The sequence below is a fragment of the Onychostoma macrolepis genome, chromosome 02 (assembly GCF_012432095.1).
Source record: "Onychostoma macrolepis isolate SWU-2019 chromosome 02, ASM1243209v1, whole genome shotgun sequence".
Lineage (NCBI taxonomy): Eukaryota > Metazoa > Chordata > Actinopteri > Cypriniformes > Cyprinidae > Onychostoma > Onychostoma macrolepis.
This window is the reverse complement of record NC_081156.1, coordinates 20,693,447-20,714,496: the sequence shown is the minus strand read 5'-3', so window position 1 is coordinate 20,714,496 and position 21,050 is coordinate 20,693,447. Positions and strand designations below refer to the sequence as shown.

General features: G+C 36.4%; 1 protein-coding gene across 2 annotated transcripts in view; it reads left to right on the top strand.

The window, feature by feature from the left end:
- Window positions 1-19,648, top strand: part of asap1a (ArfGAP with SH3 domain, ankyrin repeat and PH domain 1a) — a 59,384-nt gene extending 39,736 nt beyond the window's left edge. For both annotated transcript variants that reach the window (XM_058750076.1, XM_058750069.1), the window contains 21 exons: window positions 406-481; window positions 814-900; window positions 1,882-1,982; window positions 2,698-2,767; window positions 5,561-5,648; window positions 5,832-5,880; window positions 6,714-6,877; window positions 7,080-7,213; window positions 10,048-10,139; window positions 10,291-10,477; window positions 10,820-10,905; window positions 11,006-11,121; window positions 11,797-11,864; window positions 12,059-12,166; window positions 12,925-13,150; window positions 14,115-14,276; window positions 15,516-15,591; window positions 16,678-16,742; window positions 16,824-17,380; window positions 18,642-18,764; window positions 18,855-19,648. In XM_058750076.1, coding sequence (XP_058606059.1) covers window positions 406-481; window positions 814-900; window positions 1,882-1,982; window positions 2,698-2,767; window positions 5,561-5,648; window positions 5,832-5,880; window positions 6,714-6,877; window positions 7,080-7,213; window positions 10,048-10,139; window positions 10,291-10,477; window positions 10,820-10,905; window positions 11,006-11,121; window positions 11,797-11,864; window positions 12,059-12,166; window positions 12,925-13,150; window positions 14,115-14,276; window positions 15,516-15,591; window positions 16,678-16,742; window positions 16,824-17,380; window positions 18,642-18,764; window positions 18,855-18,929 — 2,710 coding nt within the window. In that variant the 3' untranslated portion in view covers window positions 18,930-19,648. The remainder of the gene's footprint in view (window positions 1-405; window positions 482-813; window positions 901-1,881; window positions 1,983-2,697; window positions 2,768-5,560; window positions 5,649-5,831; window positions 5,881-6,713; window positions 6,878-7,079; window positions 7,214-10,047; window positions 10,140-10,290; window positions 10,478-10,819; window positions 10,906-11,005; window positions 11,122-11,796; window positions 11,865-12,058; window positions 12,167-12,924; window positions 13,151-14,114; window positions 14,277-15,515; window positions 15,592-16,677; window positions 16,743-16,823; window positions 17,381-18,641; window positions 18,765-18,854) is intronic.
- The last annotated feature ends 1,402 nt before the right edge of the window (window positions 19,649-21,050 follow it).

The following is a 21,050-nucleotide window of genomic DNA, read 5'->3' as shown; positions in this document are numbered from 1 at the left end:
AAAAACAATTTAATACTTTTATACAGCAAGGACAAAAGATCAAAAGTGACAGTGAAGGCATTTATAATGTTATAAAATAATGTTTTCTATTTAAAATAAATGCTGTTCTTTTGAACTTTCTGTTCATCAAAGGTTCCTGAAAAAAATGTATCCCGTTTTTTTCAAAAAAGCTTTGTCATCACAAATAAGTTGGATTTTAAAATATATTCATATAGCTAACAGTTATTTTAACATGTAGTAATATTTCACTGTATTGATTTTTGATCAAATAAATATAGCCTTGCTGAGCTTATTTCAAAAACATTAAGAAAAAATCTTACTGGCCCCAAACTTTTGAACATTGTCATGTAGTGTTGAACAAATGCCTTACAGCCTTTCATTCGCTCTTCTTGTGTTTTCTCTCAGTTTTTTCCAGGACGGCTTGAAAACCGCTGACAAGTTGAAGCAGTATATAGAGAAATTAGCGGCTGATCTCTATAATGTTAGTTAACCTTTCATTTTATAATTCTTTTTGCTGTTTTCTGTTAATATGTTGTCAGCTCAGTTATTATGCAGCTCTACTTGTGAGAACATTGATTATATTAAACATTATATCATGAGACAAGCATGATTAATATGAGCCTATGAGAGTAAAATATTACCTCATATTCAGACAGAAAAATGTATAGCTCAAATCAAACTGTTCCTTCAAACGTGTAATAAATGTTCACTAGCAATGCTTTGAACACTGTTACGAAACATCTTAAAACGAGGTGTTTGTTTTATATTGCTTATTTCGCCCTATATTTTAACACATTACATTTGTATTGTCAGATAAAACAGACCCAGGACGAAGAGAAAAAACAGCTCACAGCTCTCAGAGACCTCATTAAATCGTCTTTACAACTGGACCAGAAAGAGGTAGGTACATCACCAGAGGATATATCCTCTGCCTTTAATCCAAAATGGTTTGATGAGACCTTTTTGTCTTTGATTTACTGATCACAGAGAGTAATTTATCTTAATAGTGCCAATTCCTTCCGTAAATGTCATGTAGAATTGTCTTTGTATGCAAAAATGGATTTACATGCTGTACTCGACATTAAAGATACGAGTTCGGATGTGAATTTGCTTTTCATGTCCAGTCTGTCATGACATTTGCCGCCTCTGTGAGATATGTGAGGTAGGTTTTCAGTTTTTGTGTGCAAGCGTACACGTTCGTTCTCATGAGAGAGAGGAAACATGGACATGAGGGTCAGGCAGTGACAACACAAGCTCTTTTGTAGAGCCCAGCGTTTGATCTTTTATGTGTTTTGTTTGGAGTTGATGTCCATTTGAACCGGACGTCTCTGGTCTCGATTGAATAACAATGTTCTGCGTTGTATTATCCTCGAACGCGGCTGTGAATATTGTATAATGTTAAGTTCCCTCTTATTTTTATTCTATGCACGCTGCAATAATAATAATCTGACATCTGCATTTCTGACTCCTCGCCTCCTTTTTCCCTTTCACTGCCTTCCAACTGAAGTCTAGGAGAGTAAGTTCATAAAAGTAACATCTAATGTTGCCAGACTGCTTTTTCCCCTTTTGATTTTATTCTATATATAATGTGTGTTCAAAAGTCTGAAAGCGCTACTAAAAAAAGCTTTTAATTTTCTTTAGTTTTGCATTTTTCTAATTTAATAATGTAGAATTACATATAACATTTACATTTGGTACTAAAATATTTTTTTTCCTTCATTTTACATAATTGTTTTCACTTTCTTCTCAGTTTTAATGAAAAATAAAAATCCCAGACTTTTAATGTAGTTTCAGACTTTTGATCTCACTGTTTTTAAGTTTTTACTCGATATATAATGTTTAATATAATATATATATATATATTTTTTTAATGATGTGCAGGATTCTCAGAGCAAACAGAGCGGTTACAGTATGCACCAGCTGCAGGGCAATAAGGAGTTTGGCAGTGAGAAGAAGGGCTATCTGTTTAAGAAGAGTGATGGGTAAGCTCACAGTTTGACGTGAAATGTAGTCTGATGTTGTTGTTTTTAAATATTCTGTGTAGTGCCACTTAATTGTCTCTTAATAGTGCATAATGGAATTGGCAACACTGTAATTAATTGATTCAACATTAGCACATTGCTTCTGAGCACTGCTTTCTCAGGCTTTAGAGTGTCAAGCCATTCAAATAAATACAGTATAAACATCAGGCACCAAGATACTTTTCCATAGATGTAACATTGGCACTCTCCTTAAATAAGCTGTTTTTAAAGAAATAAGAGGCACAAATTTTATGTTTAAATTACTACATATTTTGACTGTTAATTTATGTTAATTTGTTAGAAAGGATGTTATCTAGCATATACTGCTATTCAAAAGATTGGGCTCAGTAAGATTTTTTTTTCAGTCCAGTCCAGTATGAAATTAATAGTTTTATTCAGCAAGGACACACTAAATTGAATAAAGGTGACAGACAATGTTATAAAACACACTGTTTTCAACAGTTATATTAATGATGTTTTCTACATTGATACAAATATGAGATGTGTCCTTGAGAAGGAACATATTAGAATGATTTCTGAAGGATCATGTGACACTGAAGACTGGATGAGACGAAACTGAATTTGAATTCTTTTGAAAAAATTAAAAAACATTTTTCCAATTATTAAAACATCTTCGAGATGCTAAGGAAGGATGTAATCATTTTTTTCCCCTCAGGATCCGCAAAGTGTGGCAGAGGAGGAAGTGCTCAGTGAAAAATGGCATTCTCACCATCTCCCATGCCACAGTGAGTACTTGTCATACTGCAAGATATATTCATGTTTGGCCACTAGCTGATATTTGCATTAAAAGGATACTTGTCTCATTATAGTGCTACTTAGTGATCGACAGAAGGTAATATTTTTAAGTTTGATTTTTTTAATTATAGCTGTAGCTTTCAAACTGTTGTATATAAACAGTGAAACAACACAGCTGCCAGAGTTGAATTATCTTAAGACTGTTCGTTTCCTCATTATAGCACTAAAAACTCTCACTCGCTGTGTAAAGGTGAACATGGGGGGTAGTGCTGCCCGGTTACCATAGAAACATGCACCTGGTGCGATCTGACTCATACACTAATGATATTAGCACGAACGAGACCCAGCATGCTCCGGGCCCCAGGTGGTCTATGAGTTTCTTCGTGTAATCTGTTGTAAGGACGTTGTTGCTCAGCATCCGATCTCTGTGGCAATGTGCTCATATTCCTCTCTGATAGCATTTTAATGTGAAGAATTTTTCTGCCATCACGTCTGTGTGTTTCATCAGCATAAAAGTGCTCCTGCAGTGCTGGTATTTCTGTTTAGTCACCTTGGATTTAACAAAATGAAGTTTTAATTTGTATTAATTATTCAGAAACAAAACAATGAGTCATCATAGTTGTTACATTAATATTGCACATGAATGTTTCCTGAATTTATTGAATGGTAATACAGTGTGTTAAACACATCTCATGGTTTTTTCTTAAGTCTGTTAATTGTTGAAGAAACAACTGGTTGCAAATGGAGCATCCAATACAGGATGTATTGAATACTACATTTGCAACCAAATACTTGTTATTTCTTATAACAGTGAGAAATATTTTACATGTATCTGAAGTATGATTTCTTCAATACTGCCTACTGTAGATGTCAGGCAAGATCTGCGCTGGCAGTTCATTTCATCACGGCTGTTATTGTTACAAATATAGAGCTGTAGCTATCTGTTTTATCACATTACATCCAGCTAATGCTTTTGTCTCAAGAGCCTTTTTTTGAAGATTTAATTTTTTTTAATAGGTTTTTTATTTATTTATTTATTTTCCAGCAGAACCTTCTCTCTAGGATTTGAGTTAGATATACAAAAAACTAATTGTGAATATGAGTGTTTAGTCTGTACTTGAATACTGTTACAACAGTATGTTTAGTAACATGCATCAATTAATAAGTTGAGCAAGAATCTTTTTTTTTTTGCCCCTCCATTATTTTTACTGGCCCCATTACAAAGATATATATATATATATATATATATATATATATATATATATATATATATATGTGTGTATATGTGTGTGTGTGTGTGTGTGTATGTGTGTGTGTTATTTTGGCTGTTTTTTTTGTGTGAGCAAGAAATCAGTTAGTAAATGTATATACATAATTATTGAAATATATAACTAAAAATATATACACAATATAATGCAATAAAATAATTTATAACAAATAACATATTCGTTTTTTTCTTTACAATAATAGCTGAAATTCAAAACTTTTACATTCATAAAAAGCAATGGGATTTTTTAAACTCATTGTAACTAACTAACTAATGCTTCCAGGTCACTTTTCAGTTTTGACAAAGCCTCATGTTTGTTAGCCAGGTAAATGCCTTCACCCTGATGACATATTTGACCTTATAGGGAGTAGTGTTGTCAAAAGACCCGGTACTTCGGTACCAAGTCGGTACTAAAAAAATGAAAACGTCACGGTACCAGGTTTTTTTAAGTACCGAGTAGCCGGTCAACCCGGTTCTTGACGCGTACGGCCCGATGATTTCCGCGATGCAGAAAACGCGGACGGAATCTCGGAACCTAGTTTAAAAACGGAATTTACAGTTTAACACGGAATGTCATGAAATTTGTCAAAGTAGGTCATTACACTTAAATCAAATCGCGATATGGACTAGTATCTGTAAATATTAAGCCGCAAAAGTCGATTAAAATATGAATCCCACAGTGTGAATGAATGAATGGCAGAGACGTGTGGTTTTGTTACATACGCTGTCGAGGTGATTTCAGTGTCTGCCGTCTAAATGAGGACATAAATACATAAACAACATCTCCAGAACTGCTCTGAGAGTCACTTCACGAGCATTTTACCGTTTCATTTTACTAAAACCAGCGTCATATCATATACACACAAAAAGGTAAAGGTATTCACGGCAACCCGTCAAAATAAAAGTTCGGTTTAGACATTGTGCCAGAAATATATTAGGCTACTATTTAGTAGAATGTATGTCATACTACTACTACTACTACTACTGTTTAAAAAATTAATAAAACGTAATTTTTTAAATAAATAATCACACAATATTTCTTCCATATTTTAATTTTAATAGTAAACCCCCTTTATTTAGGCCTACCAAAAAATAAAATGTTTAAATTTCATTAATTAAAAGACAAATTAAATTTGGATGAATCTTGTTTACAGTTTTCCATACTTTTATTACTTGTGGAAAAACTTGAAACACAATTTTAAATAAGCATAAAGAATGGCATTGATTTTTGTACATTTTATTTTTGTTTGACTTATAGTGTGAAATAGTGTTTTTAATTAGCATGTTTTTGTGTATTGCTTTGGTACCGAAATTGGTACAGAGAACCGTGGATTTTCACTGGTATTGGTACCGAATACAGAAATTTTGGTACCGTGACAACACTAATAGGGAGAGTGACAGGCCCATGGAGTCTCAAACTGGCCCAGGGGCCATCAGGCTAACTTCATTGCTGAGCCCTGGTGTTATGTCTGTCTATCTGTGGGTCATTTACTCACTGTAATCATGCTATGTCCAGTCCAACAGGCAACCGGTGAGACTGAATCTGCTGACCTGCCAGGTTAAACCCAGCGGAGAGGATAAGAAGTGCTTTGACCTCATCTCCCGTGAGTGGCTACCCATTTCCCTCGCCAAACTTCAGAGTACTTTCATCCATACCAAGTGCTAGCAAGGCCTCTGGAAGTCTTAACTCCATTAATCGGCCAGAGAGCACTAAGTGCAGTGTTCAGGGCAGTTAACATAATGCACTTCTTTCTCCTAATAATCTGTCTGCTTCTTTCCCCCTGCAGATAATCGAACATATCATTTCCAAGCAGAGGATGAACAAGAGTTTGTGATGTAAGTGTGAATGTGTGAGGTCGAGAGTTGATACCATCTGTTATTTCTCTGTTCTCGTGCTCACGAGTGAGAACAAGATGTGTGTGTATGAGTGCTTCTGCATGTTAATGAGATGTTTGTGTGTATTTCATCCTTGGCTGGGCTATAAATGTGTTAAAAACAGTTCAGTTTTTTTTAAAGAAATGCAGATGTTTATTTCAGCAAGAATGCATTAAATTTATCAATCAAAAATAATCAATAAACTTTTTATGTATCAGTTTCCACAAAAATATTAAGCAGCACAAGTGTTTTTAACTGTGATGATAAGAAATGTTTCTTAAGGGGCAAATAAGCATATTAGAATGATTTGTGAAGGATAATGTGACACTGAAAACGGCAATAAGTGGTGCATTATATTTCTGATCAGTTTAATTCATCCTTGCTGAATATGCATTTCTTTAAAAAAAATCTTACTGCCCCCAAACTTTTAAACAGTACTATATATATAAATTTTTCGTCTTACATGACAATATTTACTGTATATATGTATGATCTAAGAATAAAGTGAAAGCCAGTAAATTGTGAATATTTTGTATATTGTGAATATTCAATATATTGCCCATCCTTTTTTTATAATATATTTTGCTGTGAGTTATTAAGCTTGTGTGTCTGTTGATATATAATATCTGTATGACACATTTCTATTGATATATAAATGAGTGTTTGTGTGTAAACGTTGTATGCAAACCTTAATTTGTTTGTGTGGTGTTTCACATAATTTATCGCATGTGTGTGTCCATCTGTAGAGGTGTGCAAGCGATTAATGCATATATATGTGAATGTGTGATGTGCAGATGGATCTCAGTGCTGACTAACAGTAAGGAGGAGGCTCTGAACATGGCGTTCCGTGGGGAGCAGAGTGCTGGAGATGGCAGTTTGGAAGACCTGACCAAAGCCATCATCGAGGATGTGCTGCGCATGCCTGGAAATGAAGCCTGCTGCGACTGTGGTGCACCAGGTTAGCTGAGTTTGTGTGTGAAAGTTTTGTAGCAATTGGATCTGACACAAAGTCCCCACTTTGTCAGTGCAGCAAGCAAGGTAACAAAATAGAGTTTTATAGTTTCATGCGCCACTTTGTGGCTGAGAAGTGAATAGCAGGACACACAGTCCTCAACAAATACAATAAAAGTCCTAATTTTCCCCTGTTTCATCTGCTCTAGAGCCTAAATGGTTATCCACTAACCTGGGCATCCTGACATGCATCGAGTGTTCAGGGATTCACAGGGAAATGGGAGTCCATATTTCACGCATCCAGTCCATGGAACTCGACAAACTCGGCACCTCTGAACTCTTGGTAATCTGAATATTAATCTTGTAAATTTTTTTTTTTTTTTTAATTTGGAGTCAGTAAGTGTTGTTTGATTCTTTCAGCAAATATTTAACAAGGAAGTATTTCATTGATCAAAATTGGCAGTTAGAACTTTTATAATTTATATAAAAATGCAGTTCTTTCTGTTTATCCAAGAATTATGAAAAAAAAACAAACATTTATCGCAGTTTTCCCACCCCTAAAATTAAGCAGCACAACTGTTTTCAACATTGATAATAATAAGAAATGTTTCTTGAGCACCAAATCAACATATTAGAATGATTTCTGAAGGATCATGTAACACTGAAGGCTGGAGTAATGATGCTGAAAATACAGCTTTACCATCATAGGAATAAATTACATTTTAACCCTAAAAGGGGGACGTATCCTGGGGGATACAAACATTTGAGAGGCTGTGGGGAGAGGCAGGGAAAGTGTAGGTCTCATTTCTTGGTTTTATGTTGAAAGGGTGTTTGTTGTGAATATTTAGATATATTGACTTTGTTCATACATTCTTTGTTTAACTCATGGGCAGCATTTAAAACCACATGGCCGCCTGTAGTGGGAAATCAACTCCCCCCTCCGATAAAAGTTGATCTAGTTCACATATTTACACATGTTGGAGGGGACTTACCTGTTTAAAAAGCTGTTGTTCAGCATTAGCGTATTAGGTTCACTTTGAAATTTTATGAATTAAATGCTTACATTTTTTGTAATCTTTCTCTAAATGTTTGTATCTCAGGGGATACGTCGCCCTTTTAGGGGTTTAAATCAAAATATAAAAACATATATAGACTCAGTGATTTTGTGTTCAAATCTTTTTGTAATCTTGACAAAACACATATCATTGGAAAGGTCTGACAGTCGAAGTTCCATATTTGGTGACTGTTTTGTAATAGAAGTGATATTGTGACAGAAAATTATTGATTTGTGACAGAAAACTGCATAAAAAAAAATTCAATACAGTTTGGGTGTAACCCAGTGGTTATTTTTGGTATAGTGCCCAAACAAAATCTCACAGGAACCACACTTTTGTGATATCAACTTCAAATTTGGAACATAACTTAGTTAGACATATGGCTTTGATTTGATAGCAATTTAAAGTGCAACATATTTTATAAAGTATTTATTTTATATAAAACATATAGTATACTACATTATCTTTACTGCAAACTTAAACTTCTATGACTTTTTTATACTTCATTTTTTGAAATGCTTTTTAAAAAATGCTAATATGTCTTCTTTAAAAAGAGACCAACCTTAGGTCTGTATTCCAAAGCATTCAGGAATTACAACCATGTTGTAACAAGCACTGTTCTGTTTTCAGAGAATTTATACCCCCAAAGGGGCGATGTATCCTGGGGGATACAAAAATAAGAGTCAAGTTTGAAAAATAAATAAATAAATAAAATCATGAAATTGAGTCTCAATAATATGGAAAATATCAGTAAATTAATTTTCTGATGTCTCTTTATGGTTTTGCACATTTTAGGGCTAAAATATATTAAAATATAAATTATTATTATTTTAAATTGTAATAATGCACTGCCCGTCCAAAAAAAAAGTCACACACTCTAATATTTCGTTGGACCGCCTTTAGCTTTGATTACGGCACGCATTTGCCGTGGCATCATTTCGATAAGCTTCTGCAATGTCACAACATTTATTCCCATCCAGAGTTGCATTAATTTTTCGCCAAGATCTTGTATTGATGATGGGAGAGTCGGACCGCTGCGCAAAGTCTTCTCCAGCACATCCCAAAGATTCTCAATGGGGTGAAGGTCTGACTCTGGACTCTGTGGTGGCCAATCCATGTGTGAAAATGATGTCTCATGCTCCCTGAACCACTCTTTCACAATTTGAGCCCGATGAATCCTGGCATTGTCATCTTGGAATATGCCCGTGCCATCAGGGAAGAAAAAATTCACTGATGGAATAACCTGGTCATTCAGTATATTCAGGTAGTCAGCTGACCTCATTCTTTGGGCACATACATAACATAATCATCCATGCAGTAATTATCCAATGGGAGGATCTTACCTATTAGCTTAGTTAAATCCAGGTGGTGACTTTTTTTTTTGGAAGGGCAGTGTATTTTACAATATTGCAATTTTTACTTTAGTTTAAATCAAATAAATGCAGCATTAGTAAGCATGAAACAAATACAAAACCATTTGAAAAATCTTACTGACCTCAAACTTGTGATTTTCATTTAGATGTATATTAATTACAAATTATCAAGCTTTCTATATCAGCTTTTAGCCGAATGTATTTCTACTTAGAAATGCACAAATTATAGTTATGCTATGAACTGTTAATAACAAGTGTAGCGTTAGTTCTGGCAGGTCACGTTAGTCAAGCTCGCATCAGCTGACTCTCAGCTGATCCACATCTACCTTCAGGGATGCGACACCTATCACAGCACCCATATATAGGATCCTTCAGTATTATCACCAGCTTTCGCGTTGCTCAATAGCTAATTACCCTCCTCCATCCCCAACTCCTCCTCTCGTCAGTCAGGATTCAGCCTTTTGATTCTCCTTTGAATCAGACTAATTTCTAAAATGTTATGTTACATTATTGAACTTTTATGATATTTGCAATACATTTATTTTGGTTCTATTCTGTTTACCCTGGGGGATTATTGCTGCTCTCCCTGCTTTTATCCATGCTAGGCTGCATGGATGTGCAGGGAGTTCTTGCCCAGAACAGAACCATATCGCCAATCCAAAACTGTATGCTAACTGTCAGTCATCTTTGACGACAGTGGTCCTGACAGAAATGCTTGTTACTCATAGCCAATTGCAATCTCTCCACAGCTGGCTAAGAATGTGGGTAACAGCAGTTTCAATGAAATATTAGAAGGGAATCTGCCGAGTCCTTCACCAAAGCCAACACCGTCAAGTGACATGTAAGTACCAGCCTACCTACATGTAGCATACATTAACAAATGTAGACAGAACTTCAGCCTTTAGCTATGAGAATGACCCTTTGTTTAGTAGTTAATGCACTAATTTATGTAAAGCAGTATATGCTTTGAAATGAGGTTTTAAATCTTGTAGGACCGAGAGGAAGGAGTACATAAATGCGAAGTATGTGGAGCACAGGTTTGCTCGGAGGACAGCCACTACAGCCACAGCTAGACAGGGCGACCTGTATGAGGCCGTGAGAACTCGAGACCTGATGGCTCTTATTCAGCTCTATGCAGATGGAGTGGAGCTAATGGATCCATTTCTAGAAGCAGGACAGGTATTGATCTCTGACTAATAGTTTGTCATGGACCTACTGATTTATATGCTGCTTATTTAGAGAAGTATAGCCATTTATTCCCCAGAGTGTACATTAACTGACTTTAGGACAAATGACTAGTGTGGCTTTTTGCAAATTTGAGGTTGAAGCAATGGTTGCCCAAAGGTTTATCAGTATTCAGTTTTTTTTTTTTTTGGAAGATCCTCATTTTAGAGGATCTGAAATCTGCTTATTCACACAGTAAATTGCAAGAATAAGCTATACAGCTATACAGTATATTTAATTAAATTCAAATAATTCTCAGTAATGTTGTTCTCATTCTGACTGAATTACTGTCAACAGGACCCGGGAGAGACAGCGCTGCATTTTGCTGTGCGGACGTCAGACCAGACCTCCCTGCACCTGGTGGACTTTCTTGTCCAAAACAGGTATCGGACAGAATATTCTGTTGTGCACGTTAGACCACTGACACTCATTAGGAGAGAATTAAGCTGCTAGATGATAAATATGGATCTGTGTTGTTTACAGTGGAACTCCAGACAGACAGACGGATAGTGGAAACACTGCTCTCCATTACTGCTGCACATATGAGAAGGCAGAGTGTCTCAAACTGCTGCTCAGGGGAAAACCATCTATTGACCTAGGTAAGTGGGTTATCTTTAGCATCTTCCCAAAGATGTTTCAAGAGAGACATCATCTGCAGTTATTTCTAAATAAATAAAGGCAGAGCTAAGTATAATATTTATTATTTTGAATTTGTGTGATGATTGATTGTTTAAGATTATTTCAACTTAAAAGTGTGAATTGTAAATGATAATGTGTAGAACAGTAGTCTGAAAATGTTGTAATTTAATTGTATTGTTAAATATTGCAATTTAACAGTTTTCTATTTTAATTAAATGTATTCCTGTAATGGCAAAGATGAATTGAATGTATCTTTTCTGAAGTATAATTTTTTTTCTATCAAAAAATTTCTATCTTACTGACCCCAAACTTATATATAATGAGTCATAAAATGATTTGCCATTAAAAAGTTTATTGGATTTTTGAAGAGGTTTAAAAACATCAGTTGTAATGGGACCTCTGGGACCCGCATGCAGTCCTCACATTCTTTGCACAGAGTAATACACAGTTGTCATCACACCTAACCTGGAGGCTTTGATTTTTGCTTCTTGCGCAATTTAAATATATGTAAATTTTCCCAAACATAATATATAACTGCTAAATATCTTTAAAAAAAAAAGTTATTGTTTATTATTAATTTAATTACAATAGTTATAGCAAGGTTCTTCTTATGCGATTTATGTATTTCATTTCAGTGAATCAAAATGGGGAGAATGCTTTTGACATTGCCAGACGACTGAAAAATGCACAGTGTGAAGAGCTAGTGAGTGTGATCATTTTGTACACAGTGCTTATTTTTCTGTGTTGCTGACACTGTTAATTACAGAAGAATTTTGCCATACAGCCACCTGCAATTTCACTGTACAGCCATGTAATTACTCAGAACATGGCCTTTTCTGGCATTAATGTCAGAGAGGAGAAGTGTATTAGGTTAATGGTTTGTGATTGGATGTGCAGCTGGTGGAGGCAGCAGCCGGGAGGTTTAATCCTCACGTGCATGTGGAGTATGAGTGGAATCTGCGGCTGGAGGAGATCGACGAGAGTGACGATGACCTAGATGACAAGGTTTGTGTGCCTACCTTTTGTTTTGTCCCATATCTCCCTATACTGGAGCTCCACTTTGCTCTGTCAGTTAAGAGCTCCCTCTTTATGCACCTTGTATAGTAAGCGTGAGCATTATAAGTAATTTTCTGTAAGAGAAAAATAAGACAAAAAAATAAATAAAAAATTATCCAGAGATTACAATGAAAACAATTTGAGAGGTATATTGCTGCTGTTAGGGTAATGAACATATAAATAGTATGGTATATAGGAACACCTTATTTTTATTAAAAGCAAAAGCATTTTCTGTGAATGTGCTAGACTTCCAATTACAAGAATAACAAAGTGCAGTAAACTGTAATGTATTTAAATATATATATATATATATATATATATATATATATATATATACACACACAGTACACACATATATTATGTAAACATACTTTTATTTTGGAAGCAATTAATCGCGATAAATCAATTTAGCAGCCCTACTCTCTGCCCACTCAGACACAGAAAATGATTTTATAAGGGGCGAAGTTTCTCAAAGGGATTTAAATTTATCATAAAATCAAAATCACATTTGATTGCATCATAAAAGTGGATTCTCATCTGCAGAGATCCAGGACTTGAGAAATGAGAACTGAAAACACCAATGAGAATCAAAATATTGCTACATGTAGAGGCCACCTCAACACTGCATATCTACAGCGCCACCCAGTGCATTCAGTTGTAAAAGCAAGGTTTTACTAGTCTAAAATAAATATTTTTTCCATCCCCAGCCCAGTCCAGTGAAGAAAGAGCGTTCTCCCCGACCTCAGAGCTTCTGTCATTCCTCAAGCGTGTCCCCTCAGGAGAAACTGCCTTTGCCAGGGTATTTAGGACACAGGGACAAACAGCGACTCTCCTACGGAGCCTTTGCCAATCCCGTCTACAGCACCTCCACCGATACACCTGCATCTCCAGTATCAGAGGGGCCCACAATAGCCAGCAAGACCACTTCAAAAGGTAAACACACCTTTAAAATCAATATGCATGACACTGCAGATAAAAAAAAAAAAAAGTAGGCCAGGTGCCTAGAAAGGTGATACATGTTGGTAGATTGACTTGTTTGCATGTACCAGATGTCTTTGCATTAACTCTAATTGCGGGGGAGGTGTAATGTGCGATCAATGGAGGCTAATCGTGAGTGATTGTGAAACGTCCTCTCACACCACAACCACTGTTTGCTTGCAAACTGAACTGGAATGTGCAACCTTTGGCTTTTGTCTCAACTAATTGGATATCAGCCCGCCGCCTGCATTCTAGGATCATATTAAAGGAATAATTCACCCAAAAATGAAAATTAGCTGAAAATATTCACCCTCAGGCTATCCCAGATGTAGATTAGTTTGTTGATTAGTTTGTTTCTTCATTGGAACAGATTTGGAGAAATGTAGGATTATATCACTTGCTCACCCATGGATCCTCTGCATTGAATGGGTGCCATAAGAATGAGATTTCACACAGCTGAAAAAAAAAATCACAATAATCCACAAGTATCTGGACTCCAGTCCATTAATTAGCATCTTGTAAAATGAAAAGGTGTGTTTGTAATAAATCCATCATTAAAATGTTTTTAACTTCAACCTCAGTGTGGATTATTGTAATGTTTTTATCAGCTGTTTGGACTCTCATTCTGATGGCACCCATTCACTGCATAGGATCCAATGGTGAGCAAGTGATATAACGCTTAATTGCTCCAGATCTGTTTTGATGAAGAAACTCATCAAATGAGTAAATTTTCCGCAAATTTTAATTTTGGGTGCACTATTCCTCTAAATGTCGTTTTCTTGATTATTTTGATTGTGTTTATGGAAATCACTTTACGCTCCTCATATGGTGATGGGAGTGCTGTCTTTGCCCTTGTGTTCCGGTGCGCTCAGGCCTCATTTGTTTCTCGACCAATCACGTCATCTCGTCACTCTTTCAGCTCCGTCCACTGGACCGCCCACCTCCCTGCCGCTGGGATCACAATCGAGTGCAGGAGGCAGCTCCACTCTGTCTAAGAAGAGAGCGCCTCCTCCACCTCCCGGACACAAGCGCACCCTCTCAGACCCCCCCAGCCCCGTACTTCAGGGCCCGCAGAGCAAAGGTGCGTCCAGGTGGCAACACCTCCGTTTTGTGACTGCAGAAACAACATTCCGTCGCCTCCTCTGCTGACAGAAAAGAGCAAAATTCTTGCAATTTTGTTGTTTTGGTGCTGATAGTGGTGGTGGTGTTGGTGTGAAGTGGGTGGCTATGAATTCTGAGACTGATCTTCATATGCCCATTGCAATGAAGTGATACTCTGAGTAATTGATTTAGGGCTCTTGTTCTTGAGTATGTGTTAATGATCAAAGACTGAGAGCTTTCTGAGTGGAACCGTGACATATCAAACACCCAAGAGTGTTAATACGATCATTGCTTGACTTTACATTTTCTTCAGTATTTTCTCTTCCTCACCCCACAATGAGAGTTAAAGTGGTTAATCTCCATTTTATATTCATATTAATCAGCTTATGGCTGCTTTCTTTTCGTTTTGTGATTCAAAGTATGTAATTTCTGTGCTATTAGCTTCACCAGCTTGAATGTAGAATAACTAAAATTAAAATGGTGATTAAAATGTGTTATTAATTACAATTAGATTGAAAATCAATTTAGGAAATAATGTCAAAATTGTAACATTGTTTTATCATTTTAATTTTTGAATATAGTCGAGAATGTCAAGACTTCTGAGGTAGAACAGGCTACAATCACCATTTTATTCATTTTTTTAAAATGGCATTGGATGCGTTTAGAAACTTATCATGCTTTGTTCATTTAATGTGCCCAAATACATTTTGCTATGTTCATTTTGTGGTAAATAATAGTGTATTTAACAAATACAAATGCATAAATGCTTTTTAAAAAGTCTTAGGACACGAAAATCTACTGAATGTGTGAAAAGTGCCAATTTTCAAACAGGTTTTCTCAAACACTCTCCTAATCTTCCATTGGTCGGATAAACAGATAGTTTGCCCCCAAACTCATGCCATTGGTTGAGCAAATTTTGTTCTGTTGCACTGGTTGTGAACTTGTGATGCCTTAACAAACTGACACAGCTTTTATATTTTTTCAGAGAAAATCAACCTGCAGTGGGCTTTCTTATAGTTAGTTGTCTTGGCATATTAAACTGGGATTGGAGAATATATTTTAACATCATAAAATAAGCCTCTTTAGGATGTCTTGGTAACATCAATGAAAGTCACATGCACATAAAAACAAGAGTGTAAAACATGGCTAAAGCTCTTAATGTAATACAGTAACTTCAAACCAGCATTAAACCTCTTCCCTCTTATTTTGAACCTCATAGGAAGTGAGTCCACACCTCCTTCTGCAAATCGGACATCCCCGGCCAATAAGTTTGAGGGAATTCAGCAGCAGCAAAGGTGCTGCACCACACTCACATTCAGACGAACCTGCTATTTCATGTTTTCTGACTGTTTTTATTCTTTACCACCAATTTTCTTCTATAAACCTATTACAGTTTGTGATTTTTAAAATGTAATAGTCCTATTTTGCACAATTATCATTTGTGCATTTTACTGCATGTCAAATCGATCTTGAAGGTTTTTCTAGTCTGTTATAGAGATATTAAAGGGGTCCTATTATGCCCTTTTACAAAGTCTTGATTTTGTTTTTGCGGGTGTACTAGAACATGCGAACATGCTTGGTGGTTCGAAAATCGCATTATATTTCACATAATTTACATTATTACAATACCTTTCTCCCCAGCCTGGCACAAACGGCTCGATTAGTTCTGGGTTTGATTAAGGCCCGCCTTCTGAAAAACGAAATGTGTTGTGATTGGTCAGCTGTCCCAGTGCGTTGTGATTGGTGAACAGCTTAGGCGGTGTTTCAGTACTGCCCCGCCCCTTGCCAAAGCAGCAAGTTCGTCAATATTGCCATATCAATTCAGACCCCGAGAATATTGAACAAGAGGATCACGCAGAACCTTTGCACACACGGATATTGCAAGACATATTAAAGTGGTAACATTATTGTTGTTGTTTTTGTTTTTGTTTTTTTTGGCTAAATCACGTTTTATGATGTCAACAACAGCTTAAAAATAACTGCATTTACTATGTAACGTACAGATAAGTGCAATGGTAATATGTATTATGTTTATTGTTCTTTAATTCTAACATTATAACACAAATAATTTATTTATACCATAGTCCCACAGACTTACTCTATTGTGGTGGCATATAATTGCAAATTCATTCTCTGCCAGCGGAGGCGCAGTTGGAGCGGGAGAGAGCGAGGTTTCCCCGGTAACACAAAGCAGTAGCCCCTCACTGCAGAACACAAGATCCAGGGGATGTGGTTGGATCCACATCTAGGGGTGGAGATGGGTGGGTTTAGGGATCAGGGGGTGGAGACGGGTAGGTTTAGGTATATGTAAGGTGGGAGGAGTTGGATCTGGATAATAGCATAATAGGACCCCTTTAATGACATGCCCTTCTTGATTTCAGCACTACTTCTTTGAACACAAAAGCAACATTTGGCCCACGAGTTCTTCCCAAACTACCTCAAAAAGGTAAATTTTAAATGACATTAACTATAAGTTATTTATTTATATTTCTAATTTTAACTTTATATTGACCTACACATCTTTCAGTGGCACTACGAAAGATCGACACAATCCACCTGCCCTCAGTGGACAAGTCCGGTCCTGATGTGCTGCAGAAACCCCCACAGGCCCAGGACGCACCTCCCACCAGAGCTTCAGATACAATAACTAGACCCACTGAGCCGCCACCTAAAATCCCACAACCCGCAGAACGCTCCCAGCCTGTGGAGGTGCCACAGAAACCGCATATCTCAGACCTTCCCCCCAAGCCACAGCTATCTGATCTTCCCCCAAAACCACAATTGTCGGATTTACCTCCCAAACCTCAGCTTTCTGACCTGCCCCCGAAACCTCAGCTTAAGGATCTTCCCCCTAAGCCGCAGCTCTCTGACCTCCCATCCAAGCCTACGATGTCTTCAGCAGCTGAGACCACACAGAGGCAAACAACGCAGGAGGAAACAAGTCCAAAGCCCCAGCTGACAGAGGTGCAGTCATCCAGTCAGCAGGAGGAGCTCTCTCCAAGACAGGCCAGTGAGGACACTAATGGTGCACCCGCAGGAGCTGTGGAGATGCCAGTCCCGATGCCACGGAAAATAAACACAGTGGTGAGTGAAAGACCTTTTAAAACGTTTTATATATGTACTGTGGACCCAAAAGGTTTTAGTTTAACAACCAATTCACAAATTCTTCTTTGTCTTCACTTAAAGGGATAGTTCACCCAAAAATGAAAATTCTGTCATTAATTACTCACCCTCATGTCATTCCAAACTCATGAGATCTTTGTTCATCTAAGGAACACAAATTAAGATATTTTTGATGAAATCCAAGAGTTTTCTGACCCTACATAAACAACAATTCAGCTGAAACATTCAAGGCCCAGAAAGGTAGAAATGACATTGTTAAAATAGTCCATGTGACATCAATCGTTCAACCATAATTTTATGAAGCTACTAGAATACTTTGTGTGTACAAAAAAAACTAAAATAATGACTTTATTCAACAATTTCTGTTCAATAATGCGCGTTCATGAAAGTACCATTTTTGGGTGAACTATTTTTGAGTAAACCATCCCTTTAACGACCTATATCTATTATTTTACCGTTGTAAAACTAAACATTTTTAGCGTAATATTGAGCTGAAAAAGCGAAATTTTAAAAATAAATAAACAAAACGGGATTAGTTTAGACATTGTCTATTGTTAAAAAATACATTTATTTTTTTTAAATACATTTTTTAGTTTATATTTCTTACTGTTTGGGATCAGTAATTTTTTTTGTTGAAAGAAATTAATAACTTTACTAAGCACAGACATGTTAATTTGTTTAAATGACAGTAGAGACTTTTATAAATTTACATAAAATGTTTTAAATAAATGCTGTTTTTAAGCTTTCTATTTATCAAAGAATCCTGTGTGTATATATATATATATATATATATATATATATATATATATATATATATATATATATATATATATAAAATCATGGTTTCCACAAAAATATTAAGTGTTTTTAACATTGTTATTAAAAATAAATGTTTCTTAATCGCCAAATTAGCATATTAGAATAATTTCTGAAGGATCATGTGACACTGAACCATGTTGTAATGGTTATAAAATATATCATATGAAATAAATTTTAGAATATATCAAAATAGAAAGCATTTATTTATTTTAAATAATATTTCACATTGTCCTGTTTTTACTGTATTTTTCATTTAATGAATGTATCTTTGGTGATCATAAGAGACTTATTTCAGAAACAGAAGAAAAAAAAAATCTATCTGACCCCAAAATTTTGAACAGTAATGTATATTGGAAAAGATCAACGGGTGTAACACTAATAACTAGAGATCATCTCTGTGCAGGGCAAGAACAAGCTAAGGCGTGTGAAAACCATCTACGATTGCCAAGCAGATAATGACGATGAGTTGACTTTTGTGGAAGGGGAGGTTATAATTGTCACAGGAGAGGAAGACCAGGAGTGGTGGGTAAGTAAATCTGCGCCGTGTGGTCGCTACTGGTATTGTAAATGCCATTTTAGGACAGATTGTCACATTCATCAACCTGCCTTTTTACAGATCGGGCACATAGAGGGGCAGCCTGAACGGAAAGGGGTCTTCCCAATGTCCTTCGTGCACATTCTGTCAGACTGACAGCGTATAAGCGGCAGCCGAGAGGCTCTCTAACTAGCACAAGCTCCGCTCTCTCTGGCCTCACACTGGACTGTGGGCATTGCCTCTGTACATAGCTGCTGAAACCCAAACGGTCTCCAAACCAACGAAACATGAAGTATCAAACCCATGCTCCCTTAATCCTCAAGGGTGAAATGTGTAAACTATGTGTTGTTCATAAACTGTGTTATCCTGCCTACCAGTATTATCGTAGCCATGGCAGCCCAGCATGCCAAACTGGGATTGCAGTAGCTATACTTGGAAATCTAGCACTTAACATGTATGCTGTAACTTTGTGTATGTGTACACATATAGAATTATATGTATGTCCATTTTAAGTGTGTCTTTGTACATACATATGCACAGATGTAAGTGTATATTTATGTACGTATGTAAAATGTACAAGTGTGCAAATGTATGTTAACCCTGCTTGCTTATGGAGCCAGAGTGACTCTAGACATTTTAGTGTACTGTTTTAAAAGAAAAAAAGATCATCTCTTGAATTTTTAGAAGGCGTAAAAGATGAGCAAGAATACTTAAATACTATACCAGTGTTGAAATTCCCAGCATAGTGGGATTCTGGTCAGGGATCAAAACCAAAATGTAAAGGTTTGAACATCTCATCTGCTCTACATAAACAATCAAAATATGCTTTCATTCGGTTTGCATCACTCACAAAAAAAAAAAAAAAAAGACAGAAATCATCTTTATCCTGAATGCCTCAGTGCGTAGAAGACCAATTTATAGCCCTAGAAAATTGCTGGTGCAATGCTACCACTTTCTACCGGTATGTTCATATGGCGACTGTATCCAAGGACGTTACCACATATAACCAGTAATAATTTAAGAATGAACCACTGAAGAGCTCATATCGGTCAAATGTTTCAGTGTCTATTGCGGTGGCGGCCTTGGTTGCATCTGTGGGACCGCTTCTTTCCTTCCCCATTGTCATTTAATGCCAAATCTGACAAAACCGATGCCTCAGCTCTGGGAAAGTGTCCTTGTCGATATTCTTTTATTAGATCATACAACAGCGTACCTTATGCATTTGGTCTCTGGTTATCGGTCATGAATCATGGATAATTTATAAAGCTTCACTCATACATGGATCTGACTGGTCAAACATTGTTGGCTTTGTATAAAAATGGATATATGTTGAGCAGAACACAATCTGTTAAAGGTTGCTTAGGAGAGGAGTTTTGTTGTTTGCTTACAGTGACTGTGGAATGTGATTTCTTTTGGTTTGTTTTGTTCATTTAAGTTGAAATGAGCTGCAAGGGGACCCGGCAGTGAGTGACTGACTCGGTATGACTCAGAATGAACTAACGCTGCCTCTTTTCTCGTTACCCTATCAGGGAGACCAGCATTCACTCTTGGTTTTTAACTATTATTGTATTAACAAAAGAAGATGTATTAATGAATGCCACCTGTACTATATTTGATGATGATAGTATTTGACATTTATAGGGCTAAAGTGTTTCAGCATGGAGAGGGATGGAACTTTCAAGTGTAGTTTACTATGGGTTTTGTTTCTCTGTTTTAGGTCATGTTACGATTAAATAATATTAACTAAGGAATAAATAACAGGAATTCAGCACAAAGAACATCTCTGCTCCATGAACATGACAAAACAACTTAGAAGATTGTGGTATAAAGTTGTGGACGCACCATTCCTGGACTGTTTTGTTTAGACCCCATTGATGAGCCCACTGTTGGACCACGTCTATCTGTTTAGATGTTCAATCCAGCACAACTCCAGATCATGGATTCTTGTGTTGCTAATATTGTAGCATAATGAAGTATGGAAACAGTCGAAAGGACAACTTCACATTTAAGTGAATAAACTGGATTCAGTCCTAATGTTAAATTTAGGATGAATTTTGCCACTCTCTCTTACCTTTTTTTTTTTTTTCTTCTGTGTTTGCTGCACTGTCATTTCAGTCAGAAAGAAAATCAAACTTGGCTATCGAGTCTTCGGATCTTAAAATAAAGACTTTACGTTGAAACCATGTAGTCTCTGTTATTTATTTATTCTTCAGGCTGGGTTATTTGACATACAGTTTCAGTCTAAAAAAAATGGCTTTCTGAATTTTGGCTCATGGT